This window comes from Tiliqua scincoides, chromosome 5, assembly GCF_035046505.1.
Source record: "Tiliqua scincoides isolate rTilSci1 chromosome 5, rTilSci1.hap2, whole genome shotgun sequence".
NCBI lineage: Eukaryota > Metazoa > Chordata > Lepidosauria > Squamata > Scincidae > Tiliqua > Tiliqua scincoides.
The window spans coordinates 19,005,589-19,027,319 of NC_089825.1; the positions used below are offsets into that span (position 1 = coordinate 19,005,589).

The 21,731-nt window shown below is 44.2% G+C and overlaps 1 protein-coding gene across 1 annotated transcript in view; it reads right to left on the reverse strand.

Moving 5' to 3' along the window:
- Positions 1 to 600: 600 nt before the first annotated feature.
- GAD2 (glutamate decarboxylase 2) overlaps positions 601 to 21,731 on the reverse strand; it is a 43,001-nt gene continuing 21,870 nt past the window's right edge. Inside the window, exons 8-16 of the mRNA XM_066629042.1 lie at positions 21,152 to 21,231; positions 17,763 to 17,817; positions 14,183 to 14,299; positions 13,038 to 13,102; positions 8,768 to 8,846; positions 7,218 to 7,367; positions 2,315 to 2,422; positions 1,410 to 1,499; positions 601 to 774 (exon numbers count right to left, since the gene is read on the reverse strand). Coding sequence (XP_066485139.1) covers positions 601 to 774; positions 1,410 to 1,499; positions 2,315 to 2,422; positions 7,218 to 7,367; positions 8,768 to 8,846; positions 13,038 to 13,102; positions 14,183 to 14,299; positions 17,763 to 17,817; positions 21,152 to 21,231 — 918 coding nt within the window. The remainder of the gene's footprint in view (positions 775 to 1,409; positions 1,500 to 2,314; positions 2,423 to 7,217; positions 7,368 to 8,767; positions 8,847 to 13,037; positions 13,103 to 14,182; positions 14,300 to 17,762; positions 17,818 to 21,151; positions 21,232 to 21,731) is intronic.

Genomic DNA, 21,731 nt, shown 5'->3' on the forward strand with positions numbered 1-21,731 from the left:
ATATATTTTATTTTGCCCTTGCAGTCTTGATGACCCATATAAAATAAAAATCTATATTTTACAAAATAGGATCTTTTTTATATATATATATATTTTCATTTGCAAAATTATATGTATTTAAATACATCTGAAATGTTATATGTAAATTAGAAATTCTGTTCTAATATACTAAGAAAAAAGGCATAACGAATTCATATTAAAGCATATTCTCTTGCTTTATGCTTCACACTGCCCCTAGTTTTATTCTGTGGCCATTCTGGGGACAAATGTGGCAAAGTTCTGCTTGGCTACAGTTAACATAAAGTGTCAGTTTTACTAAGAAACCGGGAGGGTGGGATGATTGCATATCTTTAATCCTGATCTGAATGCTGTCTTTTGAGTATTATGTAGCTGGCAAAGAGGTATTTACAAACTGAAGGGGCAAAGAGAAAGACTTTTAAAAGGAGCAATGTTCTCAATTTTAAATTATACTCTACTTTGACGCCACAATATAGAAAGAGATTCACTTTGGAACAAACTACAAATACATTCACCACAGTTTGTGACAACTTAATTGTCTACCTAGAGAGGTTTCAGAAGAGTCTGGTAGACCACACATGATTATAAATCTTGCCCGAGGCGCTCTATTTCCTCAATCAGAAAATCAATGTCTTGGTGAGCCGCTGCTGGATTGGAGATAACCATGCGGAAGAAGTTCACCTTGTCTCCCAAGGGCTGATAGCTGACCATGGTGGAGCCACACTCCATCATTCGGGCTTTAATTACTGGGGCCACCTTCACAGGCACAATATGAGAAGCAAATCAATATTGAGTAGTCCCTTGGCTGAGCTTATTTCTCTGCCTAAAACAAGACATGTGACTTCCCCTCCGTGACACTTAGAAGAACTCACCTGTGCCCTGATGTCAAAACATTCCGCTGTCTCCCCTCCCTCCATTAGGGGCTGCCACAGGCAGGTGATGGGGAAATTTCAGGGACGTATTACTGCTTTAGCACTTTTCATTGAATTGAGTTGATTTTTAAAAGCTGCTTTTGAGACTGTTAGATTTACAGCATACGCCTTTAAAGACTTTTTTTCTCTTTAAATTACTGATTGTAAAAAATCATTGATTGGGTAGGCTTATTTACCCTCTAATGTAAGTCTGAATATGCATATTGCATTAAGGCAAGCTGTGTACACTATCAGAGCAATCCTTTGTGAGTACTAGCATTGACCTGTATCTCTATGTTGCAGCCTCTGTTTTCCATACCTGAATCAATATCCAGCCAGTCAACACATGCTTACCGAAACTGTACAGGCTGGTAAAAACTAGTTATGGGGCCACTCCAGTTATATGTTGGACTAGGCTGATTTTGGGTATCAAGAGCTTATTCTCAGGATCTGAAAAAGAAATCCTTTTGTCTTTTTTACCTTTGAAAGACGGTTCATTCTTTCTTCATTATCTTCCATATTCCGCAAACCGGGAGGCACATACCAGAAGCAGACATTTGTGTGCTGAGGCTATAAGAAGCACAATAATATGTTAAGTTTTAAATACAGTTCAACTGCACTAATGTTCATATTGTCCCTTCTCAAAGGAGTAGCTCCTCCCATGACAACTATTGCTGGTTGCAGACTTATTTTGTCAATATGGTAGGTGACCAGATCACTGCCTTCAGGGGGCACACTTGTGGTTGAGGTGGTTCAGTACAGCTGAAACAGTAGGAGAATTTGTGCCTGAGTCAAGCAGCATTTGGCCTCAGGCTGGGCCAGTTTCTACCAGTCTTGCAACTCATTCAAGAATCAGTGTGATTGTTCAGTCAATACTTGGGTTAATTCCTCTGAGGGTAGTAGGTTGGACAACAAGGGTCAAACTAACTCTTTTTTTTCAAATATAGTAGCCAGCTCTGATTATCCTGTGCCACAGTCTCAATCTGGATCAGGACCTTATGCAGCTGTTATTTCAAGAAAGAAAGAAAAAAGGTCCTACCGGCATCAGTTGGAAATTTTTAAAAACTTGTGAAACACTATCTCCTGTTAGGCTTCATCCAGATTGGGACTGTGGGTAGCAGGAGAAGGCTAAAGTCCCCTCCCCCCTCCACAATTCCAATCTGGCTATTGTTTTTGAAACAGAAATTAAGCCTATTAGTGCTAATGACGGCCTTAAGGTAACACATGGTTTGGCCCTTGTTTCCAAACAACTCCTTTAGTACCAAGACCATTTTCTTAGACCATTTCTGATTGGTCAGTGCAGGGAAGGTTTCCTTATTAACAAAACCACAGTTCAGTTGTGATTTGTGATGAATGTGTTATTCAAAGCCACAGTAAAAACATACCTTTCCATCAAACACCATTTCAAAACCTTCTCTGTTCTTTATTTTGTTATACAGGTATTCTCCAAGTTCCAAGCACTTGTCAATGTGTGCTTCAAATCCTGTAGTGCCCTTTGGGAAAAAAAGAATGAGAGAGGCTGAAGTGAACTAAAGCAAGTATCCTGAAGTAGGCTGAACAGTTGACGATTCCCACCCACCCCCATTTCAAAGTGTTGTGCTGGTTTTTACACCTGCAGCGCTTTACTCCCAAAGAGCAAAGTGGCAGAGAATACAAAAGAGGGGTGTGTTTTCTGTATGACTGCATGCACAGAATTCAGATGGCTTTAAAAGGAAATTATACAGACATTGGAAGGACATGTCTACCAATTAATGGTCAAACCACAGCCATTTCATCTAAGTGCAACAAGGGGAGCAGTCAGAGAGCGGACCTCCTCTTTCAGAGATGATGAAAAGTTCTGGGTTATTTGGGTTGCAGTCCTATACGCCCTTACCTGCTGGAAGTAATACCCATTAAAATCAGTAAAATTTACTTCTTAGTAGCCTTGCACAGGATTGCAGTGTTGGTTTTGTAAGCCACTTTGAGAGCTTTTAACATCAATAGGAGAGATAAAAATACCTACATTAGGTATGGCTTCTGGTTTGTTTCCAAGGTCAATTCAAGATACTGATTATTGAACCATAAATGGCTTGGGATAGATAGGATTGGGCCCTCAGGGTCCAATCCTATCCAATTTTCCAGCACTGGGGCAGCCATGTCAACGAGGCATGCTCTACATCCTATAGTAGGGGAGCAGTCATGGAGGCCTCCTCCACATAAGGGAACAGTTGTTCCCTTTCCTCAGGGCTGCATTGCGGCTACACTGGCACTGGAACGTTGGATAGGATTGGGCCCTAAGTCAGTAATGCATGTTCTATGCGGTGTGGAGGGAATTCTCAAAATGTGAATAATGCATAAAAACTGTGCAGTGGAAGCCCTAATGCAGCAGAGCCATCTTCTCTTCCAGATTGACATCATTATTTCCACATTCATAATCAAGCTGTTGGGTCTCCGTGGAGTAGACTTTTGTGTCCCGGCCCAAGACATCCTGAGGTAGCAACCCAAGTACAGTTGCCTTAAGCAATGATGAGCAAGACTCTGTTTCTTCAACTCTCCAATGTTCTAGCTCAGCAAACCTTGGTTGGTTGGTTGGCAACCTTCAATCTCGAAAGACTATGGTATAAGCCTGCAGCACCCAGTATTCCCAGGCGGTCTCCCTTCCAAGTACTAACCAGGCCTGACCCTGCTTAGCTTCTGACATCAGACGAGATTGGGCATGTATTTCATCTTCCTCTTTGTCCTCCTCTTCCTTTTCAAATCCAATGGGTAGAAGGACAAGGGGGGCCTGAGCAGGCAAGTACAGTTGGACCTTGGTATCCACAGCATGCCCAGTGGGATATCCATGGGCTCTCAGACTCCTATGGATACTGAACCCCACGGATAATCAAAGCTGCAGGTGGGGTCCAATAGAACCTAGAATAGCACCTTCCGGTCACATCCAGAGGTGTGTTTTTTTCCCCCTCAATTATTTTTATTTAAACAAAGCAAACAAAGAAACAATCAAAGATATAAAAACACCTTCTTAAATTACAGCAATAGTGAAGTCCCAAATTACAATTATTTATTTCTTACTGTATTTCCAATAATTCTCTGACAGCCAATCTTAATTCCATTATTTTCTTCCTCATCTATGTTAAAATCTATACAAAATATCTCTATTTCTTACCTTATTTTGATTATTTCCCCCTCCCCATGCCTCAGAACACCTCTGGAGAGGCCATGCACGGCCTCAGAAAGTCTCCTGTACGTGACCAGAAGGTGCTTTCGGTTCGGCTGCAGAGGTCAGGTGAGGACTTCTAGTGTGGGTCCAGAACTTGTGCTGAGTCAAATCTGTGGGTTCATAACCCACGGATAAAGAGCCCCAACTGTAGGCTAACAGAGACGGGAACACCCCCCCCCCTTCAATCTGCTGCCTGGGCAACCACTTCAGTTGCCCTCACGGATGGGCCAGCCCTGCTTATGCTACATCAGTCAGGCTGCAATCCTATCCACACCTTCCTGGGAGCAAGCCCCATTGATTATAATGGGACTTCTGAGTAGACATGGTTAGGATTGGGCTCTTAGGCTTTCACTGGTCATCGTTCCTCTATCACACCTCATTAAAAAAATTCATTCTATATTCATTGAAACAGTGTCTATAGCTTTTGTCATTTTTTAAAACTAAGTTTCAAAAATATTCAGGCAACAAAGCAGCAAGACCTATAGCGAAAGAAAACTGGTCCAAGGTCACCAACATTAGGATGCTGAAATAACGTGAAATATGCATTTCTTGCAGGCGATTATTCATTCATTTTTTTTTTTAGGGAAACCTTGGTATGGCAACTTGAATTCATTGAGCAGGAAACATTTATTTGGCAACATTTTCAAACTGCAAATAAACGGGTCCTCTGAGATTCCTTACAAATATGTCCCAGAAAAGAACAGATTTTTAATTAGTTTCCCCACATCAATAATATGCCCGTTCTTAATTGCTGCATAAAATGGAAGCAGGTGTTCCAGTCCCAATTTTGCCACGTCTCGTTTTAAGAATTCCTACCGCGAAATCCGCTGTGTTTCTCAAAAGCTTTTAGCCTGATTACATTAAAACATAATCATTATGCTGCCAAATCAGTAGGGTTGAGGTGCGAGCTGTAATAGCTCCATGATGTCACAGAGCGGAGGCTTGAAAACAGCACGTGATTCCTCAGGGCTAAAATGTTAATTGACAATTATTATTCATTTGTTTACTCCCGGGCTTGTGCCTGTTTCTCATTCAGAAAGCTTGTGTGACAGCAGCCTGGTCTGCCCATAGCCATCCTGTTGCCTAGCAACTGCAACATGTCACTCCTTGCCGGTGGCCGACTGCAATGACTGGGCTGAGACTGAAAGACTGTTGCTTTTGCCAAAGAGCTATGATGGTGGTGGTGATGATGGCAAGAGAGGGTTGATTCAGGATGTAGAACCCATAGCCAGGGGATCCAAACACATGGGGCAGGTTGATGCCAGTTTGGTAGCAACCTTTGGACACAGGTCATGCTGTGAATCTCCCAATATGTGTGCATGAGAATGCATGTGCCAGCACCACCAACCCTTTCTGCTCATGCAGGCAACCAAAGGAGAACTTTCCTTTTCACCGCAGCTCACAATGTCAGCAGCACAACGGAAAGAGCTGCATCTCGGGCCTTAGCTGCCTGGCTGTTAGGAAGTCAAGCTCCAAAATGGCTGGTGGAGAGTTCTCCTTTGGGCCATGGCTCACAGTGGTGGCATGAAGGAAAACTTGCTTCCACTGTGGCAGCTGCCTCCCCTTCCCCCCAGTAGGCATTCTGTCGCTTACTTGGTGACAAAAAGAGGAGCAGCCTTCACATCAGTCCTCCTACTATTCAAGGCTGGCCATTTTGCTGCTCCCTTTCCCATTGCCCAGTAAGCCACAGAAGCCTTACCAGTTGATGGGGGAAAGGGAATCAGTGGCTGTCATGGAAGAGAGCTGGGCACAGGTCCAACCTGAGCCCTGAAGAACATTTAGGGCACAATCTAACCAACTTTCCAGCACCAGAGTAAGGGCAATGCAACTCCAAGGTAAGGGAACAAACATGCCTTACCTTGAGGAGGTCTCTGTGACTGCCCCCTAACTGCAGGATGCAGCACATGCCCCACTGGCACAGCTATGCCAGTGCTGGAAAATTGGTTAGGATTGAGCCCTCAAATCAGCCTGGGTTTTTGTTTAGGGTTCATGGTGAGGGGAAGGGATGAAAAAGGATTCCACTTTTCTTCCCCACCCTTTTTTGAAACCTTTCCCACTGTACTGGATAGTAGGGCTGGCCTAACTTGCTGAACATAAGAGCCACATGATAACCTTCAGATGTTTGAGAGCCTCCCGAGAGCTGCAATAATGAAGAAGCATTTACGTTCCTAAATATATTTACTCACCATGAACATTAAACTTATGTTTTAATCCAGTGGTCTCTCAGTTTATACCCCATAAATAATTATAAAGCCGCAGTTTGGCTGCTGAACATCAGACCTTAATGCTTTATTGCTAATTAGCAAGGGGGGGAGGTCCTTTCCTTCCTCCCAGGGCCAGTTTGACCAATTTGGCCTAATTGGGTCCTGCACCTGGAGAGGCCCCACACGGGGGTGACAAGTAGAGCACCTGCAGCTGCAGCCAACACTTGCCTCTGCAGCTGGTGCTCTGGCATGGAATCTTCAATTCTGAAGCATCATGAGGAAAGTGGGGTGAATGAAGTATTGCCCCTGGATGGCCCCTTGTCCCGCCCACCCCTGGGTCTGATTGGCTTGAAATCCCTCCACCCAGAATCAATTGGTGGTGACGCTGCTGCCAGGTGTCTCTACACCACCGCTTATCCTGGGGAATAGGGGGACCTATGGGGGCGGGGAGCCCAGAAAAATGTTTTGCATTGGGCCCTGCATCTCCTAAGGCCAGCCCTTAGGATCTTTCCAATCTAATGCTATGCATCCCATCACCCTAATTTCCTTTCCAGGATACTATGAGTTGACAGGAGCTTATGGAAGATAATTCACCTTTGTTTTGTCCTGGCATTCAACTGTCCTCAGTATTCCTTATACCCTTACAGGCACTGAGCATGGGTCCTCACTGGATTGTTATCTGAAGTTTTCCCCTCCTTTTATCTGACAAACAAGTAGTGCATTTTTTCTGTATACCTGAAGAATCACCTGACTGTGTAGGAACTCATACATTGTCTGTGGGTGGCCCAGTGTCACTGCCCATCTGACTTTACAAGTTCTGCACTAGAAGGAGCAATGCCTCCTGCGTACTTGCTTCAGCCCTGAATGCATTATGCAAATTCTTACCTTGGCCCTCCACATCAGCCATAGCTTGAAGACATCAACGTGGCGCCCACATTGCAAGGCCTTGTCTCCAGTGTCATAGGACAGGTCGTAGTGCTTATCTTGTTGAAAGAGGTAGGAAGCATGCATTTGATTGCAGCTTTGCATCAGCCCCTTTAGAGAGAGAGAGAGAGAGAGAGAGAGAGAGAGAGAGAGAGAGAGAGAGAGAGAGAGAGAGAGACTCTGAAGGACAAGTAGAACACAGGCTGTTTGACAGCTTTGGAAACTGCATGCCAAACCCTGCTTAACACACAACTCCCCCTCCTGGGCCATGCTACAAGGAATGATTGAGACATACCTGTGATAGCCTCAACAACTGTGGTCCTGTTCGTTGGCATAGATACAGGCAGCGCCATAGTACATATTGCAGGTGCCACTATGCGCTGTGTAAGTGGTCCCTCCCACTTGTTGTCCTGCAAGCCTTTGCTGCCCAGAATGGCTTCAATGGCGAGTGGGAGGGGCCGTTTACACAGCACATTGCAATGCCTGCAATGCTTACCATGCCACCTTCCCTGTAGCTACACTACTGGTCCTGTTTCTCACCCACACCCCTTGCCCACTTGAGCAGCTCCTAGCAGATGGTCTGTGGCAAATGCGGAAGCAAATGCCAGAGCAGGAACACTGATGGCCAATGGATGCAGCAGAGATTCCAGTGCTTGCGTCAGGATCCCAAAGCTGCATCTTTGTATTGGTGCTGGGACCCTATGATCTGCTGAACTACTTTTTTTGCATTATGGTTTCCAGGGCCAGCCCAGGACTTCCTGCAGCATACAAAGTGCTGCTCTTCCTTACCTGGTAACGTGCCAGCCTCTGCTTCTCCCACTCCTTGGATATGAAAAGGAAGAGGGGAGTGGAGTGGAGTAGAAGAGTAGAGGAGAATAGTGGACTAGAGCATCTCTGACTCATCCAGTCTAGCCCACTACTCTCCTCTCTTCCACACTTCCTCTTCCACTCCATGCTCTTGTTCCTTTTCCAAAACAGGGTCTGGGAGTGAAAAGAGGAGGAGATGATGATGATGTGAGTGGGTGGATAGAGCTGGATGTCCTTCATCAATCTGCTGCCTGAGGCAACCGACTCAGTCTGCCTCATGAATAGGCCTGCCCTAATGGGTTTCCCTACAATTCATAGAAGCAGGGACAACGTCTAATGTATACTACTCAAGTGTCAGTGATCAGTTGTAACAGGCAAACTATCTTTCAGGGAAGTTAGTCCCTCCCTATTACCCTTCTTCTCACTGAGGAACAAAAGCTTATGAGGAACTTGAGAGCTCCCCAAAACACAGTTTGAGAAACCATAGCCACTCTTAAGCAGAGTGGAATTAAATACATTCTAATTTCTTTGACAAACAGCTATTGCAACCCTGCTGAGATTTTGAACAAGTGACTACAGCTTCCTTTTTTGCTTTCAGATGCAATCTCCATCACATTTGCATGTATTAGCTGTGTCACAATTATGATGGAAGCGTCCAGCCCATTCAAAGGCAAGGCGCCAGAAATGACTCAATGGAAACATACCTCTTCTCTAACGAGCAGGGCAGAGCACTGCAGGGGAACCCCCATCATCTTGTGCGGATTCCATGTCACGGAATTGGCCCTGGAACAAAAACCAAAAGTTATAAAGAGACATTACAATGATGGACTACAGTGAGAGAAAAACTCAGTAATAAATTCAAGCAGCCAACATTAAAAAAATGGGGCCTTCATATCTTTTACAACCAAGTCTTAAAATAAACTGAACTGAAAAAAAAAGCAGAACTGTTGTTTGGTGTCATAATCAGGTCCTTTATGAACATCAAAGAGCAAATCATTCAAACTTATTCATTCAGACAGTGTATGTGCTTTGGAAAGGACTAAGGAGTTTAATTTAAGGATTTTGGACTTTGTTTTGGAAACTTAACAAGGTTGTGCAGAGAAGAATAAGGCTTCCCTGTTATCTCAACCCTGGATATTAATTTTGTTTATACAGTACTTTTAAGATGTGCATTCTCACTGATGCCCACACATAACACATGAGGTGTTTATTAGTCCTTTTTATAGTTATGAAACTGAGGCTGAGACAATGCAAATGATGGACAACTGTCCACTAGATAAGTGGACATTTGAACCCAGTTCCAATACTTGGTCTTTTCAACTAGTGACACTTTCCCCACCCACCTGAGTTCACTTTATATTTTGTACTCTGGTATGGATACACATATGTATAACACACATGCTTGAAGAGGGGTTTAGAGCTTTGGAATTGATGCTTTTCAATCACTGCTCTTTTTTTGGCAATATATAGAAACAATGGCTTGGACCTGAACTGCTATAACTTTTGCCAAAAGAAGACACAATTTGAATGTACATAAGACCTGTTTTGCACTCCTAATATTCACATCCAAATAAAGAAGTGAAAAACCCTTTAAAAAAAATCAGTCCCTATCAAGATTTTGGATTCCTCAAATAAATGAGGATTTTAAATAAATGAGAATTTACTGCAGTGGTTCCGAAACGTCTTCGACTGGCAGCCCCATTGACCTGCTGGGCCATTGGCCATGGTTCCCCATTAGGGCTACAATCCTATACATTGTAGAGGGCAGCAGGATTTTTGTGAGGATTTCGCAGGTCCCCAGGCTGCTTTCTGCAGCTCCCCAGGGAGCCACGACTCACAGTTTGGGAGCCACTGATTTATTGAATACTGTCCAATGTTTTGGTGGAATTGTCATGATAATGAACAGAGAATTCTCCAAATTGCAGTACTTCCCAGTTCTTATTTTATATTATTTTTTAATCTCACCCTTTCTCAGAAGAGCTCAGCAAGGCTAGCCCATCACGAAGTGGGTGATCTGGGTCACGGCAGTGGCAGGGGGTGGCACAATGTTCCTCCGAGGGCGGGGCTTTGCAGAGCCTCCAACGGGAGAAGACTCCTGGGGAGCCTCGGAGCTTTTCCCAAAACCAGGAGGAGGCGCAACAAAGCCTGCAGTGCCCCAAGGTGACTGGGCAGAGCCTGGGGACAGTCATGCCCCCTCGGTATGGCACCCGGGGCACATGCCCCTCAGGAACCACCCTAGATGGGGATAGCAGTGGCATTGGCAGCAGCTTTGTTTTGGTGGTCCCAGGAACTTAGGGTAGTATACATGCTCTCTCCCTTTATTGTATTTTCACAATCATGTGAGGTTGCTTAGGCTGAGAGATAATAACACCAAAGTCACCAAAGAGCTTCACAGCTGAATGAAAATTTGAAACTGGGCATCCTTGGAACTAATACAACACTCTAACCACTAAACCATGCTGCCTTTTAGCTACTTGCCATTCTCTTTTTTATTGGCTGCAACAAGATCTTGGAGAGAAAGTTTTACTGGCAATGACAACTTAATGATGTGCTTGTATGTGTGCAAATTCACAAGGGAGCAAAAATTGCTTCCTTACATATAATCACAGACTCTCATATTCCAGTTGACATAGATTGCTATTGTATCAGGAAAGCATGACTGCTGCAGTAAATGCACTACTAACAAGCGTAGTTAAAGTTACATATTGGGATGGATAGTCAGACGCTGCTAAATAACCATCCAGTAAAATGGCCTTCTACATAAGCAGCTTCACAGGACACCTTGTTGAGTCGCAGTGGTGTAGCTAAGGGGGTGCAGGGGGTAGCAGGTGCTCCGGGCATCAAGCTTCAGGGGGGCAACAAGCTGAGCTTGACACTAGTGACCAAAATTGTGAAAATCTTGGTATGTATGAATAATACCATTGTGTTATATATCATTGAAAAGGTAATTTAATGCTGAATGCAATGAATCAAACTGCACTGGAATATCCATACTCTATCAAACGTTATGGCCAATTAACCAGAAAATGAAAACCCAACTACCTTACGGAACAAAAAGTGAATTTTCTTAACTCAAAACCAATCTATGAGACTGATTGTTCTAAGAGCCAATGACATATTATGTTATTGACATGTTGCAATGTCATGTTATCATGATACAGCATGAAACCAACAAGGTGTTAATACGAGTCAGCTCACATTTCCATGTGTCATAATACATTTACCCCTGCTAACTGGGTAAAAGGCACCATTTCAAGTGATGCTCCTGTTATATTTAGCAGGGGAGAATAACTGTCCCTCTTCACCCTAGCACAGTGTCTCAAACCAACCAGGGGCACACTTTTTATTTATTTACTTAATTAAATTTGATTTCGTATGGGGGTGCTACAAATCTTCTTTGACCCCCAGGTAGCAGATAGATGCCTTAGCTATGTCGCTGACTGGGGGGAGGCAGCAGAGCAAGTGGGTGGTGAGCTGCTGGGGGGAGGAGGTGGGTTCCTCCCAATTTTCGCTTTTTAAAAAGCCCGGGCGTGATGTCACTTCCAGTTGTGACTTCACTTCCGCAGCAACATTTTGAGCTTGGCACTGGGCTACACGATCATTAGCTACACCACTGGTTGAGTGTGTGGCTTTCAAAAGATAATGTACACATGTAAGCATATTAACATCTTGTAATCATCACATAATATACCCTTGTAAAAAGAACCCACTCAATATATAATAATATAAAATACTTTAAAAAAACATCTATCTGTTCACAAAGTGTGCAATGGTGTGCAAAGTTAGGCACACCTAAGCCAACTGAGGAATTAGGCTGGCTTAACTCTGCAAGGAACGGAGCATACACTGCAATCCATGCATCAGTAAAACAGAATTTTTAAAAGCATGGCTTGGAACAGGGGTGTCCAAACATTTTGGCAGGAGGGCCACATCATCTCTCTGACACTGTGTCAGGGGCCTGGAAAGAAATAATTAATTTACAATTTAAAATTTGAATAAATTTTCATAAATAAATAGAGATGGAACTTATATGAATGAATGAAGGTCTTGGTATAGCTCAAGTCCTATAAAAGGCCTTGCATAAAGCAAGACCAGCCTTTCCTTTGCTACCACTGCTGCATCACAGACATGAAATGGTATGTAGTGGAGGGAGCCCTCATCCCACAGCTCAGATGAGAGGTCGAACAGTTGTCCTCATGCTGAGAGCAGTTGCGTCGGGCCAGCACGGGCTCCAGCAAGTTTCCGGAGGGCCAGAGGTTCATTGGAGACTGGGGGCACCCCAAGGGCCTGATTGGGAGCCTCTGAGGGTCACAAGTGGCCCCCGGGCCGGGGTTTGGGCACCCCTGGCTTGGAATATAAATCTGCAGTTCACGGGGGGGGGGGGGGGGGGGGAGAAATGAGAGATGCCCAGAATGATCACATTCTGAGCATCTAATTTGCAGTTTTTCAGCACATTTGACCTTGGCAGCCCAGATGTTGTATCAGCTCTTGCTAATCCCTGCTAGTTCACACAACTGAAAGGAGCTAGAGCGCAACGAATGTAATCTGTGAAGCCCATGTGTCTGGATTTCCATGGTAACTGTAGGAACTGCAAGCTTTTCTGGCTACAGTTCAAAATCTCCCTCCTGCTCTGTTTTGGATTTGCACATTTTTCTTACCCTTGTTCATTACACACTTGAATGTATCACCTATAAGATTTTTTTAAAAAACCAAAAAACCAGGCCATTTTAGCTTTCATTGTAGTAGGTCACAAAAAAGAGACACTGAGACAGCAATAGAGATCAAAGAAATAGTGCCAGAATATTTATACTCTGCAAAGATCGAATCCATTATTTCAACAGTGATCAGAACTTGAAAAATGGTTTAAAGCAACATTTAACAAAAATGCCTTGATTGATTTAATTTGGCAGATACATTAATGTCAGTTACTGCAATATATGAATAGTATTTAATAATTATTTCCATAAGGCCTACCTCTCAATACCATTTAATTTCCATCTGTGTTTCCTTGACACCAGCAACCCACCGCCCCACGCTCCCTGCAAAAGAAGATAATAACCATTAATTGTGCTCTATTGTATTGATTTCTGGGGCTTATATCCAAATGCTTGAGTCACTTTGGGCTCTGCTCTCTGTGTAACTGGGGAAGCAGCCAGAAAGATGGAGAGAAAATTGTAAAATGTGAATGTTGATAAAACAGTTATCCAGTTCTACCTTTGAAATTTACTACCACTAACAGCCCAATCGTAACCTGTGCTAGAATAACCAGGCCGACATAGGTTAGGTACAGACTGCCAGTCATCTCGGGGTAAGGAGATATTCCCCTTACCCTGTGATGTGCCCCGGTCTGCCCTATGGAGCTATTTGGATCTCCGCCAGCTATTATATTTAGCCCAGGTTAGGATGAGGCCTGCGCAACCAAAGCCTATCTCAGCCCCCACCTAGGCCTAACCCGCCTCCCATTCCCCCCTTCCCATCCAAAAACGCCACCTGCTCCCATGCCCAGTGCCGCCTGGTGCAAACTTACCCTGGCCGGTTAAGGGTCCGGATTCAGCCCAAGCCTCTACACAGGCCCAGCTGACTCCTGAATTAGCGCAAATGTGCCTTACGGCATGTTTGCGACACTCAGGAGCCGAACGTCAACTCTGGATTGCGCCCTAAATGGAAGAATGGCCACTAGCTTAGATGACTTTAAAAAATGCCAGTTCACCTGCATGCATGCGCAGACAAGGCTAACTTATGATACCCCCCCCCTCCCAATTTGCTCAGCCAGGATTGGCTGTGTACAAGTGTGCAGATTAAGGCCTTTAAGAGGCCTGTAAAAAAAAACCCAGCACCACTGTTGCTGTGAGCTCTTCAGGGTAAAAAACAACACCTATCTCCTTGTACTATGTAATACGCCAAGCACATCTCGAGAGACAGACAGACAAAACCTCGCATTACACCTCTGAATATGAGATGATGCTGACAAAGAACAGGGATGGTCCAAATCCCTCCTTGTCAGTTTCTCAGGATTTTGTAGAGACTCTGCTCGGCAGCCAGTTTCTACACTGAGCAGCATGGTTTGCCTGTAGGTTTACTCTTGCAAAAGTGCGTAAAGATAGTAAGGCAATACTCACATCGACATGCATCCAGATCTTGTACTTCTTGCAGATGTCTGCAATAGCTATGAGTGGATCAAATGCCCCATACACCGTGGTTCCTGCTGTAGCGCTCACTAAGAAGGGAACAAATCCCTACAGGAAAACCAGGAAAGGGAGGCAATGAAGATATTATTTTTTAGACATAACAGCAACGATATGCAACCAAGTATCTGCAGTAGTCCTGCTTGATTGTGGCTTAACAAAGAGGCATGTAGTACACCAAAAATCATCGTTGAAGGTGCAGTCCTACGTTCTTTCCTGAGAGAACGCCTCATGGAAAAGACTAGAACTTACTTATCTGAGACTTTCTTCTGAGTAGATACGCATAGGATTGTTTCATAAGTAACATCTGTGATTTACATTGTGAAGGGATACTCAGGGGCAGAATGAGCCACTGAAAGAGACACAGAGCTCTGTACCTCTTTGCTCCCTTATCCACATGACATCTACTGCAACGACACAATGTGTGAAAAACCCCTTTCTTGCTCTTGTGCATACCCACCATAACTCCTATGACAGGGTACATAAAGAAGGCTGTAGGCCAGGGGTGTCAAACTCATTTCATTCAGAGGGCCGAATAGCATTCATGAAGTCTGCTGAGGGCCGAAAGTGATGTCATTAGGCAGGAAGTGATGTCATTAAATGGTTCATGACCAATGGTGCCATGACCAGGATAAGTTTAGGAACTACTGGTCTAAGGGTTTACTGGTCAAGACCAACACATTGAATTGGTGAAGAAGGTGAATTCCATGTTTGGGATCATTAGAAAAGGTACTGAGAATAAAAAGGCTAATATTATAATGCCATTATACAAATTGATGGTAAGGATTGGTCCAGTTCTGGTCACCACATCTCAAAAAGGATGTAGTGGAAATGGAAAGTGTGCAGAAGAGAGCAACCAAAATGATTACAGGGTTGAGGCACCTCCCTTACGAGGAAAGACTTCAGCATTTAGGGCTCTTCAGTCTAGAAAAAAGGCGCCTGAGGGAGGACATGATTGAGACATACAAAATTATGTAAGGGATGGATAAAGTGGATGGGGGGGGTGTTATTTTTCCTCTCACACAACACCAGAACCAGGGACATCCACTAAAACTGAGTGTTGGGAGAGTTAAGACAGACAAAAGAAAATATTTCTTTATCCAGCATGTGATTAGTCTGTGGAACTCCTTGCCACAGGGTGATGTATCTGGCCTGGATACCTTTGGACAAATTTCTGAAGGAAAAGTCCATCATGGGTTACAAGCCATGATGGGTATGTGCAACCTCCTGGTTTTAGAAGTAGGCTAACTCAAAATGCCAGGTGCGAGGAAGGGCACCAGGATGCAGGTTTCTTGTGGTCTTTTGTGCTCCCTAAGGAATCTGGTGGGCCACTGTGAGATACAGGCGGCTGGACTAGATGGGCTTTTGGCCTGATCCAGCTGGGCTTTCCTTATGTTCTTATGTTCTTTTGAATTGAACCAGAAAACAAATTGGTAACTGGTGAATTTGGTAAGGTACAGCCTAATATGGCCCAATCTATCAGTCTCATACAGAACTCTTGTCGTTGTTGTTAATGATGATGATGATGTGCTGTATTCGATGTTACTAGGAAGGGGGAGCAAATTTCCATCATATAATTCTGGCCTTACAGACGTCACAACTGCAATTTAGATTCTCTGTTCGTCCTTTTATTTGCCAATGTCATTACCGGTCCGGCACACAGGTGGCAGCAAACTGCCAAGGTGAGAAACATATCAATGTTTTGTTTTCCTGACACATCATAAAAGAACCATCTGGAAAGGCCATGTCTGCTCTTCAGTTCTGAGCTCTGTGGAATGAGTAAACTACACAGTCTGGCATCACTCTGCTGGCCTCAGCTGGACAGCATACAAACCAAAGTGCTTGAAGCTAGACAGATCAGATTTTGAAAGATGCAGGGAACCTTCTATAAGCAGTCCTCCCCAAAGTGTTTATAGTTCTTTAAAACTACCCTGCTTGATCTGATCCTAGCAGGGATCACTTCAGTTTAAAAATTCCAACAAAATGGCAGTTAGTTTAACACCGGCCTTCAGCTTCCAGTTGCTGAAACCAAGGATTAGGACGCACAACTGCACTATGAGTGGATTCCTATAACTACTCTTTTTATTCATTCTCAGATTGTGCCATGCTGAGGGTGAACAAGCTGTTTGAGAATCCTTCTCCTTGAGCACAAGCTGGTATTTAACACTTGGCTGCAAACCTCCGTGATGTTCTGCTGACTGCTGGTGTGCAAAACCACAATTTGTGCTCACGTGGTCCAAATGTGAAGCTGAATCTGACCATCGGTTCATTTTGTCCATGTCTATTGTGACTGGCAGTGGCATCCCAAGGTCTTGGGCAGAGAAAGTTCTTTCCCGGCTCTGTTGCTAACTACCCTGTGAGGAATGCCCTGTTTCCTCTGCTGGGACATGCCCCTGCAGGTGCCTTTCCTCCTTTCAAACAATTCCCATACAGCCACCTGCCCATTGACCCATGGGTTCTGCCACTGCTGGTGGACACTACTATAATTTTATTTTAAAAACAAAAACTGCATTCCTAAAGAGTGGTTTCTCCCAGACAGCCTGTCTCTCCTTAGATAGCTCTACTAGTTCCCCCTGATTCAATTACTCACCCAATAAACCTGGGAACCAGAAAGAAGGAAGGAGTGCACTGAGTACCAACCACTAGGCACTGCTCCCTTCAATTGACCTTCAGTGACTTTTTCCCTGAGAATGATCCTTTAATTGGAGATGAAGTTAACCTGGGACCTTCTAGAGGTAAAACACATGCTATACTACTGAGCTTTGGACTTATCCCCCCCATCAAATGAATGAGGGGGAACAGTTTTACACAGGGCATATAAAAGAAGATTGGTTGAACTCTTGGGATTAGCTTCTGTAACTTAGAGTTCTTGAACAGGTTCAAGGACTCTAGAACAGTGGTTCTCAGAATGATGGGTCGCGACTGATGGGTTCGTGTAATGCTTCCCCTGTCCCTTTAAGGGGTGGGGGAAAGGGAGGGAGTTAGCAACTGATCCCCAGGAGGTGCTGGAAGCCCTGCACAGCGCTCCCTGAGGCTTGGAACATTTGCTAACAGCGGCGCAAAGCACTTCTGTTTTGCAGGAGGTGCTTTGCACCTGCTTTTATCGAATGTTCCAAGCCTCAGGGAGCCCTGCACAGGGCTGCGCAAGGCTCCCTACACCTCTTGCAGCCTGCTGCAGCCCTGCCTACCTCAAAGCATCCCCCTCATCCCCCTTAGTCTGTCCCCCGCAAGAACTTACTGAGGGTGTAAAAGCTCCCTCAAAGTTTGAGAACCACTGCTCTAGAATGTAAGGATGGGGAGCGACTTTAACACATTTGGACAGATTCAGGAACTGAATAGCTTTCCCACTTTGGAAATAGGCCACTGGAAATCCAAATTCTGATTTAAAATTTTTTTTGGTGATTTTGGTCACCCCTCCCCCTTAGTTGAAAAACTGTGTTTCCTACATATGGTTTGTAGGGTTATCCTACCATGTTTTCCCATAGGATTCCTACTGTAAGTGGGATGTACTTGCCTTTTGCTTTACTTCCACAATTCTTCTTTCAAGATCAGATGGGATCATTTTTCCTCTGGAATAAACAAAAATAAAATATTATAGACTTGGATTAGATATCCACCACTTTTCAGTCAACTTGCTTGTCAAGTTTATTAGCCAAGATGATGATTAAACCGATCTATGACAAATTCTATTCACCTTCAGAACACAGAAGCCTTCAGAAACAGATACTGAACTAACCATCTGCAGAAGAGCAATGCATTTCATCATGCAATATCTGCCTTATTGCCTGAATTTGCATCAAATGACAAGGTTTAAAGAATTTTTTTCTCCATATGTGACCCTGACCTCTCATTTATGTGAATTAACCCTTAGCCTTAGGGAAGGGGAAGGGAATCAAGCAAATTAATGTGGAATTATGGTTTACGATTTCCTTTCGTCTTCTACAGACCACAGTTCCTTTAATTTCTCTGTAAAGCAGACATGTCAAACTCATGGCTCCCTGACTGATGCCCTCAAGGTACTTGATACTCCCCCTGTTTTAACAATCCACTGAGAGCTGAAAAATCCAGGTATTTATCAAGAACCTGGTGGGCTGTGATGTTCATAGCTGCTGTGGCTCAAACTACATGTTTTATAATTTAAAGCAATGTGCTCAGGACTGACCTACTCTCTATTTAAAGAAAATGAAACTTTGGGGCCATAATCCAGGTTCAGACTGGGCAGGAGGTCTGGCTCAGTTGGTAGAGCTGACGCCTTGTATGCCTGAAGATCTGAGGCTGCCAGTTTGAAACAACCGGAAGAACCCGAGAACTGACGACACGCTGATATGATATACTGATGAGCTGATCCTCGGTGGCTGAGAGGAGTTGCCATCAAGTGGGGTGTGGGAGGCAAAGGGCCAGAGAGAGGCCAGACTGGGAAGGAATCCAGCTGCAAGGAGGAGTTCTATGAAAGATTAGAACTATTCAATTGTAAAAATCCCTACGGGGGTTTAGAACAATCTGTCTATGTAAACCGCCTTGGATTAAAGTCTGAGGAGAAATCTGATGACCAAAGAAAGGCGGTATATAAATACCTGTATGTGTAAATAAATAAATAAATAAATAAATACAGGGAGGGTAACACTTTCCTTCCATGCCATTTTCCTGCCAAAAAATCATTCCCAAAGCTACCATTTTCCCCCAAACTATTTGCAGCAAATAGTACCTTTGGGGCAAAGAGAAGCTTTGGAAGGAGATTTTTGGTGGGAACATGATGCAATGGGTAAATCTCTCCCCCCCCCCCCCCCGCATACTGTGGCTCCAACCCAAACAGGGTCACCATGGCTTCTGGAGGTAGGCAGTTCGACTTTGTCAGTCTGCTTCTCCAGCGGCTGCATTGGCTGCCCATTCGTTTCCAGGTCCAATTCAAGGTGCTGGTTTTGGCCTTTAAAGCCCTGTACTGCTCTGGGCCAGGGTATCTTAGAGATTGCCTACCCCCGTACAATCTGGCTCGTCCTCTCAGGTCATCAGAGAAGGCCTTTTTGCAAGTGCCGCCACCTAGGGAGGTACGTGGGGTGGCGGCAAGAAATAGGGTCTTCTCAGTAGTGGCACCAACACTATGGAACTCCCTTCCCCTTGACTTAAGAATGGCTCCCTCTCTTGAGACTTTTCGGCGAGGCCTGAAGACCCTTCTGTTTAAACAAGCCTTCTGAGTTCTCGGCCTTTTTAACATCTTTTAATATTTTTACAGGTCTGATTCTTTTATGATTTGCTGTTGCTCTATGCTCTTTTTACCTGACTATTTTTTATCTGACTGCTGTTTTTATGATATGTGTTAATATGTTTGCATTTGTTTTAAATTATGTTTTAAATCTGTTTTAACCTGTTGTAAGCCGCCTTGAGTCCCTTTGGGGAGAAAGGCGGGGTAAAAATAACGTTTATTATTATTATTTATTATTATTATTACTCATTTTGTCTAAGAGAGCAAACCAGTCCTGGGCACATTACTTTTAAACATGTAATAATGTGTAATTTGTACTGCTGGGCTACAAGCTTAGCTCAACACCTGTGACATACAGAAACTTTATTTTCCTGAGACATTAATGAGAGCTGAGCTACATATTCAAAAGAATCCCACCAGCTTTCTGGAGATTGTACCATTTCAGAATGCAGGTGGGAGAGTTGCATGATTGACTAAATCCTGCAAATGCTCTGCACCTGAAAAATTAGCACATTATAGTGAGGCTTCACAAAATCCTTTTCCCTGAGAGGCTAAGCATTTCAGAGACAAGAATTTTCAACACTGGGAAGGGCTGTACCACGCGATGTTTCTGAATGTACAGATTCCGCCTCAGAACTGAAGTCCCCAAACTGCTTATTAAGATGATATGTTTAATGTGATCCTCTTTAAGTGGGTGCACTTGCACTTCCACTAAAGCATAAGAGAGACCCTCATTTTATGCATCTGTATATCAGCTTGAGTCATGTGTGGACAAGAAGTCATTTTAAATACCACGCATCAGCTGTGGTACTTTGCAATTGGATCTTAGTTTTCAGAAGGCTCGGTGACCTCAAAGAAGATTCAATGACTGCATTCTCATTTTATCATTGATTTAACTAGTTTACAGCCCAATCCCAATATGTGACTACTCAGAAGTAAGTCCCATTTTAATCAATGGGGAGTCCTGCCCAATCCTGAGCTGCCCAGTGCCCAGAGGAGCAGCAGTGCCAAAATGGCGACCACTGCATCCTGAGCACACTGGGCTGCCGCCAGCTCCTCAGGGGAAGGAGGTATTCATCCTCTTCCGCTGAGTAAGTGAGTAGGATCCACAATGGGTCTGCTCAAGTCTGCACTGGCTTAGCCAGCACAGAGTTAAGAGGACCTGGGTTCTGCGGGGAGGCCTGATGTAGGGTTCTAGATTTGGTGGAGCACAGCTCTGCTGGTCCCTGCCCCCTCCTGCCCCCTCCCACCCAGCTCCGCTCCCTCTTCTGCCCCTGAGTCTTATGGAATATTTGTGAAACTCAGTGCCAGTGGAACGGCCAGCACTGGAACTTCAGGATTGGGTCCTTAGCCCAAAATAAGCATGCATAAGACTGCAACTTTATTCTATTATAAGGATAATTCTAATTCTGCCCACCCCACTCTCCAACCTGAACTGCACACGAATCACCTCCTCCACTCTCTTACCTAGTTTGGTGCAGTCCAGGTGTGTCAGTGGCGGGCACACAGAGCTGCCAACTGTTTGCGTTGGCAGCTCTGAAGCTCCCAGAAGCAGCACACCATCTACAGCAGCGCTGCTGCATTTACAACAGCAGAATACAAGTTCCACAACTGTCAATTGACCATAGAACTGGGCCATTAAGTATTCCTACTGTATTCAATGAATGGTTATTCCTATGCACAGTGATTAAGGAGATGCTTACCTTTCATCAGTTCTGATCAAGATCACACTGTCAGTACCAATTCCTAAGGCAGCTGCTCCTTTCTTCACAGAAAAATGACTCTGAAAAAGCACATGGATGTGGATAGCAACACTGCATCTTCAACTGCAAAAGAACTGGGACGTAGTACCCAAGGGAACAATCCACCAGAAATATTTCCTGGCCCATGTAGAAATTGTACATTTATGCAAGTCTCTGGGGCAAGCCTTGGGGAAATGAATGGGACATTTCTAGTAGCCTGTTGATGACTAGCATGTTAGAACCACCGCTGATTAGGTTTCTGATCAGCCATTGAATATCATTTAATAATCAAACTAGCCATGGCTGCTTCTTATTCATTGCATTGACACATGTGCTTTTTGAAAATGAATGGAAATCATTTTCTGAATTGATATGTTGGAGAGCTACTGGACTAATAGCTGAGCATTAAAGCAGCAAACTAGGAGGCCATTAAATCACATCTCAGTTCTGCCAAGAACTCACTCAGTGACCTTAAGGCAACCTCCCTGCTTACAATCTCAGCCCCCCCCTCCCCGATCTGCAGTGTGGGGATAGTAATAAC